This window comes from Sinocyclocheilus anshuiensis, unplaced genomic scaffold (genome assembly GCF_001515605.1).
Source record: "Sinocyclocheilus anshuiensis isolate Anshui unplaced genomic scaffold, SAMN03320099.WGS_v1.1 scaffold2806, whole genome shotgun sequence".
In the NCBI taxonomy this organism is placed as follows: Eukaryota; Metazoa; Chordata; class Actinopteri; order Cypriniformes; family Cyprinidae; genus Sinocyclocheilus; species Sinocyclocheilus anshuiensis.
This window is the reverse complement of record NW_015542896.1, coordinates 329,935-347,843: the sequence shown is the minus strand read 5'-3', so window position 1 is coordinate 347,843 and position 17,909 is coordinate 329,935. Positions and strand designations below refer to the sequence as shown.

Genomic DNA, 17,909 nt, shown 5'->3' with positions numbered 1-17,909 from the left:
TGCATCTCCTCTTCCTCCGCCTTTTTGAATTTATGGTGTGCTATCGCAAAACAAAAAATAGATGCAAAGACAATTAAATGGAATTGTAGACAGTGCTCTGGGGATTCACCACTTGGTGGTTGGGACATGGTACTACAATCTAAATTGTTAAAAATGGATTCCAAACATCTGTCCACTCCAGTGGACACCATGCATGAAAGGGTTAATGCACAAATGACACAATCACAGACGTTAACTGCACATTTTTATTTCAGGCACAAGAGGGAGCAATTTTGGCCTAAACGCCTTCTCGGCAAGAGTCAGCGTTCAAGTGATCACCACTCACAGTATATTTCACAGACAAACGCACAGATTAACACACACCCCAAAAAGGCCACCAAGTCCCTTTTTTTAAAGTGCTCAACATGTCAAGTATTACCAGAAAATAAATCTTCCATTCTTGCAAAGCGATGCATGTATTCAGCGACCCCACACAAAAAAAAAAAAAAAAAAAAAAAAAAAAAAAAAAAAGGGCACCATTTTGCAAACTCCTGCATGGCTGGAAAACCTCTCCATCTCATCTAAAATGAGCCGATGAGCAACAGGGCCATTAAACCGACACCAGAAGATGCTTCTGAATGTTAGGATTTCAATTTAGTGCAAACTAAATGCAGCTACTTTGGGTTATGAGTGTCCAAGTACACAGTAAATGCTCTCAAAACTGGAAAAAAAAAATAAAAAAAAAATTTTTAAATGTACTGATGATGATAATAGTAATAATAATAATAAAAAGAACCCAGAAAAACCTTTGTAAACTTTCACCAGCAAACAGCTTACATAAGCTTTAACACTGACTTTATACTATTGAACATGATCTTTCTAACATGCAATTGCACCATGCGTAACCGAAAGTGCAATAAAGTGCAGAGTAACTTTCAAAAAACATCCAAAATATCCCATTCTCCCTTTTCGTGCGTATTTAGAGATGGATGTTCAGTCCTGGTACAGCAGGAAACCAGAAAAGGTGCTGTACTTCCAGCTACTGCCATAGATGGCGCCACGGTGCAGTCGCAGCCACACTTGGTCGCCCTGGAACAGCTGGAGGACAGCATGATTGCTGCCGGTCTCGTGGTCGGGAGCGCCATCGTTGGCATAAGCAGACACCATCACCTCTTCGTTGCGCATGAGGTTGATGTACAGGGGTACGCTGATGGCCAGCTTCAGGATGTGGAAGATGAAGACGTAAGCACCGGCAGCGGGACAGGTGAAACGGCCGGTGGTCGTATCAAACATGTCGCCAAGGTTGGTGTGCAGCAGGTCGAAGGAGATTGGCTGATCCAGAGTGCCGGGGGCGAAGTTTGCCGTGCGGGCGGCGGAGAAGGCCACACGGAGTTGGGTGAGCGGGTACACGTGTACAGGCATCAGAGTGTGCGGGCCCTGGGGCGTGATGGGCACTTCCATTGGCGGCATGGAGAGTGTGTCACTGATTCCTGAGTCGAGGGGATACGCACCCTCCCGGTCCGGGCTGCTCACCTGAGAGGAGTCACTCCAACCGGCTAAACAGGTGAGGACATACAAAGACAGACCACAGGAGTTGAGGATGTTACTTTGATCTATTAAGAGCCATTTTCAACAGAGAACATTCTTTTAAAAATAAGTATCAGTATTATATATATATATAGTTCTATAAAATATCAGTCAATGTATATGTATGAGTGATGGCTCATACCATTGCTCCTTTGAGTTGCTGTGCCTCCACCTCGTTTGAAGCTCTGGAGATACCCGTTTTCCTGTTAGCAAGATAAGTAAATAAATAAATAAATAAACTACCGACTAGCTTTTCATTTAAAATATAGACAATGACAACACTCACCCAAAATATTAAAATATATATTATAATACAACACTAAATGAATCGAAAACCTATTTGTTTATATAAAATGACAAACAGTAAATCTGATCTACATAAAAAAAAAATTTTAAAAAAAACACAACTGACCAGCTTTTCATTTAAAGAATAGATCAATGAAAACATTAACTCAGAATAATATAATATAATATATATCATAGAATATCATAGAATAGAATGCCTAAACACTTGATAAATTAGTTTGTTTTTTTTTATACATTGAAATAAAAATTATAAACTGTGACATTAATCCGTAAACAAATTAAGTAAAATCAAACTTACTCTGGACAAATAAAGGGCAGATCCAGGGTCTCTGTGTGTGGTGTGGGTCTGGGATATGAAGCCTCCTCCTGGAGAACGCATATTCACTCTGTATGCCTCATAACCACCTGTCAATCAGCCAAAAAATGAGTTTTACACTACTAATCCAGGTCTTCTCCAAACTGCAAAATGCAAAGATCCAATAGCACAGATTAATAAAGTTTATGCAAGGACGACAGTACAGTGTTTGTGTTTCAGGTGACAAGAAATACACCACTATAACGTGATCTGCACACTATTTAAATGTAAAGGTGAAAGATTAACAGAAAGTGAAGGAGACAGAGGAAGAGGAAGGTACCTCTGTAGCCACCAGGTGATCTGTATGAGTGACCCAAACCCCTGCCTGCACGCGTCATACCTCTCGCTGTACCACGGGGGTAGCACGACTGACCCAGACGAGACTGTTGCGGAGGGCCAGAAAACACGTGACCACCTCCACTGACTGGACACTCCAGCTGGTACTGGCCTTCTGCAAGGACACACAAGAATGAGAGAATAGGCCTTTTTACCAGAATGTTATGAAACTTACCAGAATTTATAACTCTTAATTTCATATCACTTTTTGAAAAAACATGAGAAACTAGTTATGAGTGTGAGGGGGAAGTTTTGCCTACATTTTGGGGACTAAACATCTCCTACAATGAGAAGGATATTAAAGTCTTCACTGTCACACACTGCCAGCAACATCTAACAAGCTCAATGAGAAATTGCTTCAATATGACAAAACTGCTCACATTAAAGCAGCACTATGTAACTTTTGGCGCTCTAGCGGTTAATAAACAGAACTGCACACATCCCGCGGAAGAACATTCCAACCGGAGCTACTTCTCCAAGTTTGTCTATGGCGATTCACGCAGGTATGTGTTACTCCGCAGCGGCGACGACCCGACCAGGCTACAATAGTCCAAATATAAGTACTTATAAGTGTACCGTAGTGATTCGGAATAAGACAAAAACGCGGTTTGGAAGATGAATTCATTATGTACTCGCTCATTATATACATTTTGCAAATTGAACACAGAAAAAGTTACATAGTGCTGATTAAACTGGGGATGCGTCAATATTAAAATTCTGGCCAATACAGAGAATTTATATATTTTAACAATAAATGACCAATATAAAAAAAATAAATTAAATTTAAAAAAAAAAAATAATAACTAAGCTAAAATTAATAGTTTTAAATGCTAGTGAATTTCGGCATCATAACGTTATAATTATGCATACTATACTCACTCATATCCATGTAAATAAATTCAAACCTAAATATAAAATACATAAAACAAGCCATTTCATGGGGTCTTTAATGTACCCGATATAAATAAATGTAAAAAAAAAAAAAAAAAAAGTTTTATATTTATATATATATATGCTCTGAATAAAATTGCATGCGGGCGCATGTTTTACCAATCTGTAGGTCATCTTCAGGTAGGTTGAGCTCAGGAGGTGTCTGTGTGCTGGCGGTGGAGTAATTCGGGGTTTTGGCCGATGTGCAACTCAGATGCATGGACTCAGAGAAACCACTCTCATCTGACTTCATCCCTGAGCTCTCACTGATGGGCAAAGATGCCACATTAAACACCTGATGAGGAGAGGGAAGTTCAGATCATATGTTCTGCATTTTTATTTAAATAAGTGGAACTGATGTTAGGGACTTCGGATGCATATGAGGACAAAACACATTCTCACAGTGTGAATGTTGTGGAAGGCGTTTTCTGCACTGATGGATCTGTGACTAGGTGGGGTGGAAAATGTCTGTGCGGACACGGTTGATACTCCATTGCATAACATTTGCTTTCCTGCCTGACACACACAAGCAAAGTCAATCCCAAACACATTGTTTTAAAACGCAGGGCAAAAAAATAAAAATAAATAAATAAATACAAGTAATTTTCGTGGCACCACAAGCCATCTCCAGTAATCTCACTTCCCACTTGTAAAAAAGCTCATTGCCACAAAACTTTATTAGAAATTAGCATATTAATTAGAATATCAAAAACACCAAAAAAAAAAAATCTAAAAAAAAAATTAAAAAAAAATTATAAACCTTAAACTTGAATTAAAAATACATGTATAACTTAAATTCCAACTCACGTGTAAAAACAAAAGAAAAAAAAATAAGAAAAATCCATTCAAATAAAAAACAAAAACCTTCAAACATCCATTTATGCATGCAAATAAAAAACAAAAACTAAATGACATTCCTAGTTTAATTATTTGTCCGTTCAGTGCATACCTGTACAGTGCTTTGGTTTTCTAATGGGACTGAGATGGAGGATCCCCTGCGGTACAGTGGAGGAGAGGTGAAGCCCTCACCTTGTTTCTACAAACACAACAGTTGCCATTACAGCATATTTAAAATTACAAGCTTATGTGAAAGCTGCTATTTGGTAGCATACATTTAATAACTGTACCATCACAAAAAAAAAAAAAAAAACGACAACTTACATGTGGCTTCTCTTCATGGTGTAGATCAAGGTCAGAGCCATTTATAGAACGGTCTCCATTGGACAGACAGACTTTAGCCTCTCCAGACAGCAGAATCTGTAATGGAGTGCTCTACCATTAGAAAATAAATGTCATTAGTTAGTCACAGGAAAGAGTGACCACAGTTTTATTTCGTTATACACAATAAGCTCTCATTAAGTCAAACATACTCACCTGCTGGGATTGAGGCAGAATATCTGATGGGCTTTTCGTTAATTTCCTCTGTGCTGCACGTTAAAAGAAACAGACTGTCAGTATTAGTTTAAAGGAATGTACTTGCCCTCAGGCCATCCAAGGTATAGATTCTTCATGGGAACGGATTTCAGAATTTATCATAACATCACCTGGGTGCCGTCAGAATGAGTCCAAACAGCTCTTCGCTTCACAAGACATTAATTGATCAACTGGAGTTGTGTGGATTATTGTGATGTTTTTATCAGCTGTTTGGATTCTTATTCTGACGGCTCAGACTCATTTACATCTTGTATTGCCTCAGGGTGAGTTTTTTGGCAAATTCAAATTTTTTTTTTAGAAACTATTTCTTTAACGCCATTCTACACTTAGTGTTACTCATTTAATATGGAGCACTCATGTACCAAGAGGAGTAGAGGAGCCTGGAGATGGACGGCATCTCTTTGCTTGACTGTTTACGGGTGACATTTCTCCATCCAGAAGAGACTCCTGCCAAAAAATAAAATAAAATATCATGGAAAGTTCTGTAAACGCTTTCTGAAAGTTCTGTTTTGACAAAAATAGGAAAATTAAATTGTACTGCTGCAATTTAGTTGTATTGTTGCAAGTTATGTTTATTTATTTATTTTTTGCAAAATCTTTAAATGCATGCCTGCATGAAGCTGAAGGATCCTGAGATCTGGTCCATCAGAGACTCCAACTGCTGTTTGCGCTGAACAGGGTCTTTTGGTAACGGAGATGGAGAGCCAAAGACTTCCACTGCGACAGGCATCTGTAAGTACACAGCATAAAAAGAACACTTTAACTCCTTTGATATACTAAAGAATTTAAGATGAATGTAAACAACTCACCGGTTTAGAGTCCTGCTCCTCCTTGCTCTTTCTTTGACATTTCTAGAAAAGACGCAACATTAATGTGATGAGACAGAAACTGACCTAGTTACATTTCAAATGGCTCCCCAACTCAGCAAACCGCCAACATGCAAGTTCAGTCGTTTAAGCAGCAACACGTTTAAAGGGGTCATATGATGCTTTTTTTAAAGATCATTATTGTGTATTTGGTGTAACCGAATATGTTGACATGCTTTAATGTTCAAAAAACACATTATTTTTCAAATACTGTACACTGTAGGTCCTCTATGCCCCGCCTCTCTCAAACGCTTCGTTTTCTACAAAGTCCCTCCTTCTGACAAGCGCAGTCTGCTCTGATTGGCCAGCTGACCCAGTGCATTGTGATTGGCCGAAAACCACAAGCACTCGTCAGAAATGTAACGCCCCTTACCATAATCACGAGTCACGAACAGCTTGTAACACGCCAAAGAGAAAGGAAAACTTGAAATTGCATCATATGACCCCTTTAAGAGATTTTAAAACTAGGGTCCACAGAGTCCTGGGGACCACAAGAGGGCACTAGGAGTCTTTGTAAAAATAAATGACAAAAATAAGAAATTGAATGTGCAATTCTATATTATAAAATTATATATTGTATTATAAAATTCTAATATTGCATAGGGAAAAAAAAGTTGTACTTTGTATGTGTGGGGGATGGGTAAACTTATTTTCCGAAGTACTGTAATTAGTTTTCTGCATTTCTTTTTTCTTCACTCCGTATAAATGAAAATGCATAAATGCCTTTATTTTAGCAAAGCGGATCATATTTGGGGGTCCTTGGAATAAAGAATAAACTTAAAATGTAAAAATAAAAAAAAAAGTTAAACAATTTATTTTGCCAACGTCTTGGGACTGACATTGGAAAATACCCCAATTTTCAATTCATGTCACCTCAAGTGCCATTTCAATAGACAAGTTAGAGAAGTTTCACCTCCTTTGGGTCAACCGTAGGCCTCGTCGCAATGTCTGCAGTCTTAGGAATCAATCCTGCTGCCCCTTTCCATGGCTTCTGTGTGGGGGACTGAGAGGACGCAGGAGCCTCAGAAAACTCCATTTCCCATGAGTCTGGTGGCTCCCTTTCCTTCATGGCTAAAAACTCCTCCTTCCAACTATGGGGCGACCTGTTCTCATCCCGTCTGCGCTCAGTGACATCCGTTTCAGGTAGGTATTGGCTGTTAAGAAACTGGCACCATTCAGAAGTTACTGAAACGCTTGTGCTTCTCACAAACAGTTTATAGCACTTGATGGCATTTGACACGTCACTTGTTCTTACCTCTTTGGAAGGCACTCCTTTTGAGCTCAGCTTCACCAGTGCTAAAATGCAGAAATATAAATGACATGTATTTAAGTAAATTAATGGCTGTTTAGACAGAAATTGGAAGTTAAATTTGAATGAAATCTCACTGGAGAGGCCACAAGGCCTAGATGGAGGGTCCGCCTTTAGGGTCTCGGTCTTCACTTGACTGTCAACTTTAGGAAGTGGTATGTGATCAAAAAAGCCACAGTCCACTAGCCGAAGTAGCTTTTCCTTCATGTGCTTATCTGTGGAAGAATGACAGCGGTCATATAAAAATAAGTCAGTTTTTATCTTTGTACCCCCACGATCCCATCATCAGCAAGACTCAAACCCTCATCAACACCAAAATAGAACTGGGTTCCTTTTGCTTGATTTCTCCAAAAGGAACTAAATGTTTCTAGGGCGTACATACAAAACATACATTTTTATTTATTCTATTTTATTTATTCTGTAATGTTTGCCCTTGAATAATGATGCATAATGTATTTGTGTAATGTATTTATACATTTACATGTATAATCATTCATAATACAACTAAAATTAAATGGCATACATTACATAATTATAAAACCTATACATTTACATGCATTTGTTAATATAAAAATAATAATAAATAATAATAATAATAATAATAATAATAATATCAAAGAACATATTGCATTTATTTTGTGTAATGCATTAGGCCATACTGTATTTCTTTTGTTTTACGCATTTCTCTTTAAACGTATTATTCTCAATACAACTAAAATTAAAGGGCATATTGTATTTTGTGTAATGTATTTATATATTTACATGTTTATTCTTAAATAATATAAAAGACACTACAAAAATACTATTATATATTTGCAATTATTATTATTACTCCTATATTTGCAGTAAATGCATCTATAATTGCTATATAACTGTTATCCTATATAATATTTTTGAAGAAAAAAAAAAACATCCTAGCTCAGATGACAATTGGAAAGCTACCAAATTAATTTGACAATCACAGAAACTCAAGAAACTCACATGTCGAGCCAGCAACTGGTCTTTCTTTTCCTTCCAGAAGCTCCCCGTAAACAATAGCAGCCTGTTCCATCTGATCCTCTAAACTAGTGCATGAAACAAAAGATCATGCCACACCAACAGGCTAAAAACACCCCAAATACAGTAATGTAATCGAATCAAAAATAACCAGCAAGCACCCATGCTAGGGAGAACATACAGTTAGCAACTATTGCAAAATAAATCAGATCTTTTGCATCATCCCAAAGGAGTTTGTTTTGTGATCCCATTTATCCCACTTATAAACTTTTTTGCTAGGTGTGTAATATTTCCCATTAAGTACATAAATTACTAAAGTGCTACAACACACATAAAGCAATGTAGGAAATCAGTACCTAAATTTAAAGTTAGCAGTCAAAAAAAATACAAATCTTCACAGAATGTGTTTGACCAATCAGAAGTAAGAACTCCAGACAGCCATGTAAAATGACAGAGTCCTTTACAATAAAAATCTAACAAAATGTACAAAGTAACACCACAAAAACACTGACTACAGAGCAGAAGACGGTATCAGGTGCAGCACAAACCTCATCCTATGGTTTCTTTTGCATCCCAATAATGAGGTCAGATCCAGCAAGCACTCAATGTCCTGTGTGGACAGGTAACAGGAATGTTGTCTTGCGTTGCAGAAGTTCCTCCGGACATCCTCTCTCTGCAGACTGTGGAGGACGTATTGCACCTGGAGCATCAAGCTAAGACGTTTCCTCTCTTCTTCAATCCTCATCAACTTCTCTTGTCGAGCAGTTTTCCGCTGAGCCTTCAATAACTATGGAGAAATCAGAAGATCCAGTGAAATATGCAGAACGGTTTGATTTCGCTCTGTACTTTACGAATGCATGAAACTTACATCTTGTGTGAGGGCACCAATGGTCTTCTGGAGCTCTTTGGCAAATTTAAGGTTGTGGATCACCTCATCGTACTTCCCCACAGCTTCCTACAACATTACCACACATCTGTCATGCTGAAACAAGCCCCATTTCCCAAGATGCAACAAATAAAATGAAGAATGAATACCTGTTGGTCTGGATTTAGTTTGTCCCCCTTCTTCAGCCTCTCACTGTAGCTTTCCAGTTTCAGCTGTAAGAATAAAAAGTAGCTTTGTTTTACGCACACAGACAGGAGTGAAGCACATTGGGGTTCCTTCATGCCGTTTCCACCTAAATAACATAAAGGCACCTTCTTTTTCTCAATGTTGCGGATCTTGTGCTTGAGGCAGATGAGGCCGTCCTCAATGTATTTCTCGTAGCCGTAATAGGTGGTCGTGGTGGTGGGGTTAAAGGCGAGCTGGAGGGCGGTAAGCACTCGAGGGGACTCGGATTTAAGGCTGCCCTGGTCATCTTCCTTCTCCATGGTCAACTCTGACGGAGTTAATGTCTCTATAGTCCGAGATGGTGACAGCTGTACCATGATCTTGGTCTCTCTGAAGCAGAGAGGGACAATGAACAGAAAGGTCACACTATTTATTATGGAACTAAAAAGAGATGTTTATAGCCATGCTCAGAATGGAATATTAGGTAATGTCTTATGGAGTAAGATAATTCGCATTGCCTAATTTATAAAAAAAAAAAAAAAAAAAAAAAAAAAAACATTTGCATACCACAGTAGTCATACAGCATCACACAAACTCAAATACATGTGCAGGTATTTTTAAGTTATTCCACAACCACAAGAGTCTAATAATACAGGGTCATGTGACTGAAGCGACCCTCACTGGGCAATGTAGAATAAAACTAGCAAATGCTAAATTTAAAATCACCAATAATCTCCAATTATCAGTAAATTCTTCAGTGTTATTTTGGTTTCACTGAGATACTATTATAGTTTTAGTAATGTTTATAATATCATATTAAGGTATTTAATATGTTACGTTTTCATTTTAATCATTGTTAAAGTTTCAGTAATTTTGTTGTGCGTTTGTCATTTTTATTGGGTTTGTCAGATTTGATAATATTTGATATTAAATACTGAAATTATTTCAGTAGGCCTACATCAAGTTCAACTAAACGAAAATGAGAAGGGTTTCTACAACAAGAGCTGAAATAGCTGAAATAATTAAACTATTTAGTTAACATATATTTTGACTGAATTAACAAAACGTTTTTATGGTTTTAGTCTTAGATAACTATAATAACCCTGATTCTCCAAAAACTTGTATTCGTACAGGTCTGACACGTGGGTGAGTCTGTTGTCTGTTTTTTTATGCCTGTGCTGTGCTATATAAATACTACCTTTGCCTTCAAGTTAGAAGCATGCATAAGGCAAATGTATCCTGGTTCTTCATGCAAGGAGTTCAGTCATTCAATGACAATAAAAGAATCTCAGCACAAAGGGATGAAAAAAATCTCAGCACACATACTGTAAAGTTAAACCCAAAAGGCACAGCCTGAACAGTGTGTAGAACTCGATTATGCGAGCTAAAATCTTCCCTTGTGTCTGGACATTCGCCAGTGCTGACCATGACACGGCATTTACATGCTGGAATACAAATGAAACATTCAAAAGCGAATTAATCCCGGAAATCACGAAGTAACATTAAAACCGTAGTCGTTTACTGTCAGCCATTTACAAATATCGTCTAATGCAATTACGGCGTTCGTAAACATTGATTATGCATCCAGTAGAACACCAAATGAAGCTATAATAACTTGCATTTGAAAAAGAGCAGTTACAACAGTGCAAAATGCAACTTTTAAAGACTTTATCCGACACGAGTTTGATGCTTTCCAGAATAATCCTGCCCAAACAGCATCGACGTGGTGCCACCACCCAAAAGCACGCGCAGCGAACGCAAATAAGTTGCTAGAGGACGAATAAAGCCACAGATGCATGTGACAACATAACACACAGGTGCAATGAGCAAAGCATTTGCACAAATCTCACCTACCTCATGCGTCTCTGCCAGAGCCGGTGTGTGTGTTTGTTTGCTGCGTTTCAGATCGTTAAGATGACTTGGGTGGGAAGGCTGCTCATTGAGAGTCAAAGCAAACGAGGTAGCCTTTCGGTGAGCTGGTGGAAAGACGACATAAAGCGGTGAGGAAACAGAGAGGACAGACCGCAGCCGCCTCTCACCTTTTTATGCCCTCAGAGCAGAGGAACCCCATCAGCTGGCGGAGCAATCATGACGTCACAGCCAAACACAGGACCGTTCCCTGCGCGCATTCTCAGCACTCTCTCTCTCACGCTCTCATCCATCCACCCACCCACAGCATCCATCCATCCATCCATCTATCTAACATTTACATTAATAAATAATATATACAAATAACTTTTCCAGAATGGGTAACAGGGTTGAATACGTAACAGGGTTGCAAATTTAGTCTGACATTCAAGGGGCTAACAAATGTGGTACTAAATAATGGTTTGTTTGTAGTTATTGAGAATATGTAAATGATTGAATGATTCAGCTTGACGTTTACACAACAATTTTGTGTAAAAACTGAGAAAATTGATACATTTGTCACTGTCATTTGTAATTTTATGGTAAATAGTTCGTTACAATAGTTCAAACATGTCTAATAGGCCTCATGGCAAAAAAAAGAAATGCTCATTTGGTGCTCAATAAACATTTTGTATTATCTGTTAAAAAGATCTTAAATCAGAGCAGAAAGTTTTACATTTATCTTTGAAGTCATGGCTTTATATGTTGCATGCACTGCAAAAAATGAATATAGCCTATTCCTCAGTATTTGTCTTGCTATTTTGAGAAATTAAGTGTAGTTATGCATAAAACAAGAACAAATATCTGCCAATCGGGTCAGAAAAATAAACTTGTTTTCCCTTTGAATGAAATGTATTTCTCTGAGCTCACTGGCAGATATTTGTTCTTGTTCACTTCATTTTAAGGAATTTCTTTGTGTCCCCTTAAAAGCCTTGAATTCACCTTCATAAAGCCTGCAGAAACTCTTATTAGTATATGTTGAAAACAGACGCGTAATATTTTTTTTGTGAAAACTGTGATACTTTTGTCAGAATTGAAAAGTTCAAAAGAACAGCATTTACTTGAAACAGAAATGTTTTGTAACATTATAAAAGTATTTACTGTTCAATTCAATGTGTCCTTGCTGAATGAAAGTATTCATTTCTTTTTACTGACCAAAAAATTGGTAGCCTATTTTTTCCCGAGAATTGAACCCACAACCTTGGTGTTGCAAGCACCAAGAACACCAGCCACTCTCTATCTATTACTCTATATAGCTCATTTAATGTGCTGGCATGACCTATCTATGTACATGTTCCTGTAGCTCAAACAGTATCATGGCACTAGCAATGCCAAGGTCATAGGTTCAATTCCCAGGGAATGCATGTATTAGTAAAATATTAATGCAAGTGGCTGTCAAATGCATACATGTTTACACCAATGCACATAACAAGCGTAACCATCACAAGTTACATTTATTGAGGAACAAGTAAAAGGTACAATATGTAAAAAAATACAAAACCTGCTTCATATATCTCTAGTAATGTGAATACAAAGTGCATAGCTACCATACATGCCTGTAGCACTACAACTAACGGACTAGTCTAAGGTAAGGTATGCAGGCATTAGAAACCCTCAAACAAAAGTATAAAAATAATCATAGTTGTACTTAGCATAAACCAAAAAAAAAAGTCTGTTTTTACAGCTGTTCGGTCCTGAAGTTCTCCATAACATTCAGTGAGTCTCGGCTGACAATCTGTGATGTGTAAAAGCGTTTTCAGTCCATATTGCAGTGTTGTTAGGACAGGTCAAAATGACAAAATCAGATGAGACTTAAAAAGAAAAGACCACAAGAAAAATAAATATAAAATAAATAAGACAAAAGAGTATTCATAATAACTGTTGCTCAGTCTTACACATCTTATATTTACAAAAACCGCCATCATAGACATGACACGATAGGAATCCCCATGTAGGTGCTTCACCTGAACGGATGTTATCACAAATACAGTCATTGTTCATGTCATTCCGTGATGTGGCAGATTCACACTAAAGCCACAAGCTGCCACCATCAAAATACCCATTTCAAAACAGAGCATATATTAGAGAGAAGAATTCAAATTCATGTGCATTGAAGTGTTTTATGTGAAACAAATGAGCTCTCTATCGCCACCCCTTGGAATTAAACAGAAGTATGTGTGCGTCAATGTAATTTGTTCAATCCAAGACAACCAAGGCTATCACAAACAATACAATTATAAAGAACAGGCAGGACAGACCTATTGAAACAAAGGGGAAACCTTGGGATATTTAGTATGAATACTCATTATATGAAAGCTTATTACAGACAAGTCATTTATAATGAAAATGTACAAGCTGACATTGGTTTAGCCTTTCAGTTTTTTTTTTTAAGTTTTCCCTGGCATAAAAAGGCAAAAAAAACGACCAAAACGTTCAGACCATGTGCTCAATTCTTTCATGACAGTAAAAAAGTAGTAGTATCTGTCATTGTGAAAACACAGTATTTACACATGTATATAAGATGACTGAATAAATAGCAAAAATGTTGGACTTTTTGGCTTTGAATGAGACAATATTGAAAATATCCAATTCTAAAATTTTGAAATGAAAATGAAATTCTGATTTCATTTTTGTTCTTTTCTTGTATTTATCTACAAAAATATATTGGGACTGTCTCAAAATGTGCCCAAATTATTATTAAATTATGTTGCAACATGGTTGCAAAACTAATAAAAAGAAATGAAAAATCTTAAAATGCCATGCAAAATTCATGCAAGTTTTCATCAAGACAATAGTTTCCTTAGGGTTCATGCTCTTTTCCACAAACCTTAAATCAAATCTACACTTTTGGATATTTACATTAGTACGCTGAATACAAGAGTGTTGATAGCCAGGCATTATTTTTGGTTGGCCATGCCCAGTCTGCCTCAGCACCACAGAAAAGCTGTCTGGGGAAACGTTTGCAGTAAAACACTATGAGTTGAGTTGCCTATTAGAGGCTGAATACAACCCGCACTGAAATCAGGGTTTAAAAGTGACAGTTCACCCTAAAACTAAAAATCTGTCGTCATTTACTCACCTTCACATCATCACACTTCACTTTCCTTACATTAAACTCAAAAAAGTGAGTTTTTCAAGCATATCATGCAGTATATTTTCTGTATAATAAAAGTGAAGGGGAACTGAAGCAATCAAGACAAAAAGCACAGTAAATATTTATTAAAAGAAGTCCATTTGACAAACACGTTTATCGCTATCATATGGCTATAAAAGACTTGGAGCATAGAGCACAGCTCAATTGTTAAGATACTTTTGGGGTGCTTTAGTCATTTTGGAGCTTGACAGCCCCAGTCCCCATTCACTTCCATTATTTTGAATAAAGCAGCTAGATGTTCTTCAAAAACTCACTTTTTGTGCTCCACGAAAAAAAAAAATTATGAATGACAGAATACCGACACATTTAAAAAAAAAAAAAAAAAAAACACTTAGGTGACCTGTACCTTTAAATAAAACAGAGGAAAAATCAGAGTACACCTTAACAATAAAGACAAAGATAGAAAAAAATATATATATAAAAGGCAAAGATCTTCCCTAAATAATCGCTATATCCCAGCAAAATGGTGGAACATCATCTTCACTGAGCTAGAATTGAGCAGATGCTGCTTGCTGTATACTAAATACTGTACACTAAGTGCAGAGAGACAGTCTCCCCAACGGAAGGGCAGAATGGTGCTCAAGAGTATAAAAGTGACAGCGTAGGATTGTGGTCACGGTCTAGATTTCTATGCATGATGTATGTAGATCCAGCATTCTGTGTTTGAGCGGGATAGCAAGAAAGGAAACTCATTTTCTCTGGTCTACAAAAAAAATAAAATCCTCATAGGAAATGGAATAACGTGGTACCAGGCTCTTGAAAACAAGGACGACAGTTCAGTTTGATAAATAAAAGTTGATTTGACTGCGAAGGAAATGAAAGAGACACATTCTCAACAAGGAAGAAAGAAACAGGAAAAGACGAGCAAGGATCCGGCTGCTCTTGAATCGAAGGCAATCCGAGAGAACGTCTTTGAGAGTGGGTTTCGACTCTCGAAGGCTTCCTAAGAATGCCAAATCAGTACTGTGGGAATGTGGCATCACCACTCCTCATCCACTTCCTGCTCCATTTCTATTTGAGGAGAGGAGTGCGGTTGAATGGACGAGAGAATTTCTTGACTGCTCTGCACCTCCTCTTTCTCAAGGTCACCGTCTTCCTCCTCTTCTTCCTCCTCCTCCTCCTCCACCTCCTCCTCCTCTTCTTCTTCTTCTTCCTCTTGCTCTTGCTCTTGCTCCTGTTTTTTCTGACAGCAGGGCTTGTAGAGATGAGGGTCAATCAGAACCTCCCCAAAGCGACCTTTATAGATGATGCCACAACATACCCGCTGCCTAGAGAGAATTATAAATGAACTCATTTAACTTAAAAAGTATTCATTATGATGACAGGTAAAGTCATCAGAGTAAAGTAAAAAAGTAAAGTAAAGACCTTTTCCAGTATGTCAGGTCCAAGAAGGAAAAGACTGGAGAGCGGGCAGAGCCAGGAGTCAACTCCGAGTCAGAGCCTTCATCTGATTGGTTACTGTAGCTGGGCGACTGGGCAGGGCTGGCACTGGAGGTGGTGCTGTGAGCATCTGAATCTGTTAACGAAGACATTTTGCCAAAATGATCACGTGAAAAATGATTTAATAAGGAACATGTTAAGAGGCATTTCATGTTGTTTTTGTAATTGAAATATGTGATTGTGTACTCACTGTGTCTCTTCAGTTCCTTCTGAACTCTGCTGAGCTGGTTCGGTCTGATCCGACTGGACAGGGATTTGACTTTCTTTGACTTCACTGTAGTTTTCAGACTGGGTCCCCCTCGCGCATCAACCACCTGACAACAATTGATCACAATAACAATCCTCAGACTGTGATGGAAATTTATTTGTTTATTAATTTATTTCCATATAATTGATATTATATTAGTTATATACAAAGCAGCAAATATATATTAATTTCTCTATAGATATTATAGGTCAGGTTCATTGTCTATTTATTGATTTATTATATAATTGATTTTATATTAGTTCTAAACAAAACAATAAATATGTTTACTGTATATTAATTTGTATTTTTAGGCATTATATTATATTAGATCACAGGTCAGGTTTATAATTATTTTTATTTATTTATTGTCATATAATATAATGCCTAAAACACAAACTAATATAAATGGTTTTGTTTAGAACTAATAAAATATATTATTTTTTTGGTCACAATTATAATATTTTTATCATATTTGATGACGTTTGCATTATTGATTCTGTTATTTTCCTTTATTACTATGAAGCTGCTTTGAAACTATGTTTTATATAAAGAAAGACTTTAGTCATTTACTTATATATTATAGGTCAGGTTTATAATTTGTTACTTATGTATTTATTGTCATATAATTAAAATTATATTAGTTATAAACAAGACAATAAATAATAATAATTAAAATTATTATTATTATTAATATTAATTATTTAGATCAACTACAACAGGTTATCTGTAATCAGTGGGCCCAAACATGATTACATTATTTTTCATATCATATGAACTGCATTAGCAAAGTAGTGACTACTACCTTGTAATTCTATGTAGTAATACTATTATTATTAATACTTTTGCATCTGTTCAAATAATTTGTGCGTGTATGAAATTGTTTAAATATGTTATTCTGAGGATGTGGGCTTCCCCAGCTGATTCTCAGTTCCTCCAAAGGTTTCCTCCTCATCTACTTTGACATCTTAGGGAGTTGCCACCTCAGCTACAGTTCACTTGTTCACTAAGGGTGTTTCTGTAAGGCTGCTTTGGAACAATGTGTATTGAAAATTGAACTGAAAAGACTTCATTGTGATAAATGAGAGGCTGTGTGAGTGTGCATATGCACACTCCTGTTGGAGCTGGGAGACTGGTGAATTTGACGGAGCTTACATGATTCCAGTTCTTCTTGGAACCGACGGGAAGCTTCTTCCAGCGCTTCACCAACAGAACACAAGCATTGCAGATTTCACCAGAGCGAGTCTCCCCTAAACTGTAGAAGTATCCCATTGTATATCATTGTAATAGGAGAATGCATATGAAATCACTGAAGTTCTCACATTACAAACAAACAACATTATTTATTCCACATTATTCTAAAAGAAAAGGTCTGAACGCTTGACTAGAGATACATTATACCAATCCGCACTGTACTTAAACCAGGCAGATGTTAAATATCATGTTATTACAGAGGAACCACAAGCAAACAATAGATACCAAACTCACCCAAAGCAGCTCTGAAAGTCTCTCTCATAGCGTTTGCTGTCAGTGAAACGAGAGCTGGAGGATTTTGCCCTGCAGATGCAACATCCATCAAGGCTGCGGTACATCTTTGGCTTATGAAAGCCAAACATCTGTAACACATGAATAAGACAGAAGTAAAACAACTTTATATTTAGTACTTCCGCTTATGCAATGATTTTACACAAGATTTTAAACACAGCTGGAATTTAATTCGCTGCCAAAAGTACCATGGTAAGCACAGTACCATAGTTACAAACAACTAAAGTTATTGTTATACATTCACAATTCTTTTTATCAATGTTGAAAACAGTTTTTACTGCTCAATATTTTTGTGGAAACTGTGAATATTTTTTTTAGGATTCTTTGATGAATAGAAGTTTAAGTTTCAAAATTGACATTAAAAAAAGAACAGCACTTATTTGAAATATACATTTTTTGTAAAATTATAAATGTTACTTTTGATCAATTTAATGTGTCCTTGCTGAATAAATGTTTTTGTTTGTTTTTT

The 17,909-nt window shown here is 36.9% G+C and overlaps 2 protein-coding genes across 5 annotated transcripts in view; both read right to left on the bottom strand.

Annotated features, from left to right (window-relative positions):
• Positions 1–231: 231 nt before the first annotated feature.
• LOC107694696 (caprin-2-like) lies at positions 232–11,245 on the bottom strand. 4 transcript variants are annotated; one of them, XM_016494390.1, is made up of 21 exons: positions 11,004–11,245; positions 9,296–9,539; positions 9,134–9,196; positions 8,967–9,053; positions 8,647–8,885; positions 8,084–8,166; positions 7,180–7,317; positions 7,049–7,089; positions 6,707–6,958; positions 5,737–5,778; positions 5,538–5,657; positions 5,290–5,374; positions 4,868–4,926; positions 4,655–4,765; positions 4,443–4,529; positions 3,896–4,009; positions 3,614–3,788; positions 2,508–2,678; positions 2,171–2,277; positions 1,709–1,769; positions 232–1,535 (listed from the first exon to the last, which is right to left on the bottom strand). In XM_016494390.1, the coding sequence occupies exons 1-21, from the start codon at positions 11,006–11,008 to the stop codon at positions 973–975; spliced, it is 2,847 nt and encodes a 948-aa protein (XP_016349876.1). In that variant the 5' UTR covers positions 11,009–11,245; the 3' UTR covers positions 232–972. The 4 variants fall into 4 exon arrangements, with proteins under 4 accessions (XP_016349876.1, XP_016349877.1, XP_016349878.1 ...); XM_016494391.1 differs by having other exon boundaries at positions 4,868–4,920; positions 11,004–11,244; XM_016494392.1 differs by having other exon boundaries at positions 4,655–4,750; positions 4,868–4,920; positions 11,004–11,244.
• Positions 11,246–14,513: 3,268 nt separating this feature from the next.
• The window catches only part of LOC107694695 (protein FAM60A-like), a 7,159-nt gene continuing 3,763 nt past the window's right edge, over positions 14,514–17,909 (bottom strand). The window contains exons 2-6 of the mRNA XM_016494389.1: positions 17,384–17,511; positions 17,051–17,150; positions 15,842–15,965; positions 15,577–15,727; positions 14,514–15,479 (exon numbers count right to left, since the gene is read on the bottom strand). Of these exons, the coding sequence (XP_016349875.1) occupies positions 15,191–15,479; positions 15,577–15,727; positions 15,842–15,965; positions 17,051–17,150; positions 17,384–17,511 (792 nt within the window). The 3' untranslated portion in view covers positions 14,514–15,190. The remainder of the gene's footprint in view (positions 15,480–15,576; positions 15,728–15,841; positions 15,966–17,050; positions 17,151–17,383; positions 17,512–17,909) is intronic.

Excerpts from the sequence above, each read along its gene's own strand:
- LOC107694696 (XM_016494390.1), bottom strand. Across the intron at positions 8,167-8,646 it reads AAAAGAAACCATAGGATGAG|TTTAGAGGATCAGATGGAAC; the intron begins GTTTGTGCTGCA and ends TTCATGCACTAG. Across the intron at positions 4,530-4,654 it reads ACCATGAAGAGAAGCCACAT|AAACAAGGTGAGGGCTTCAC; the intron begins GTAAGTTGTCGT and ends TTGTGTTTGTAG.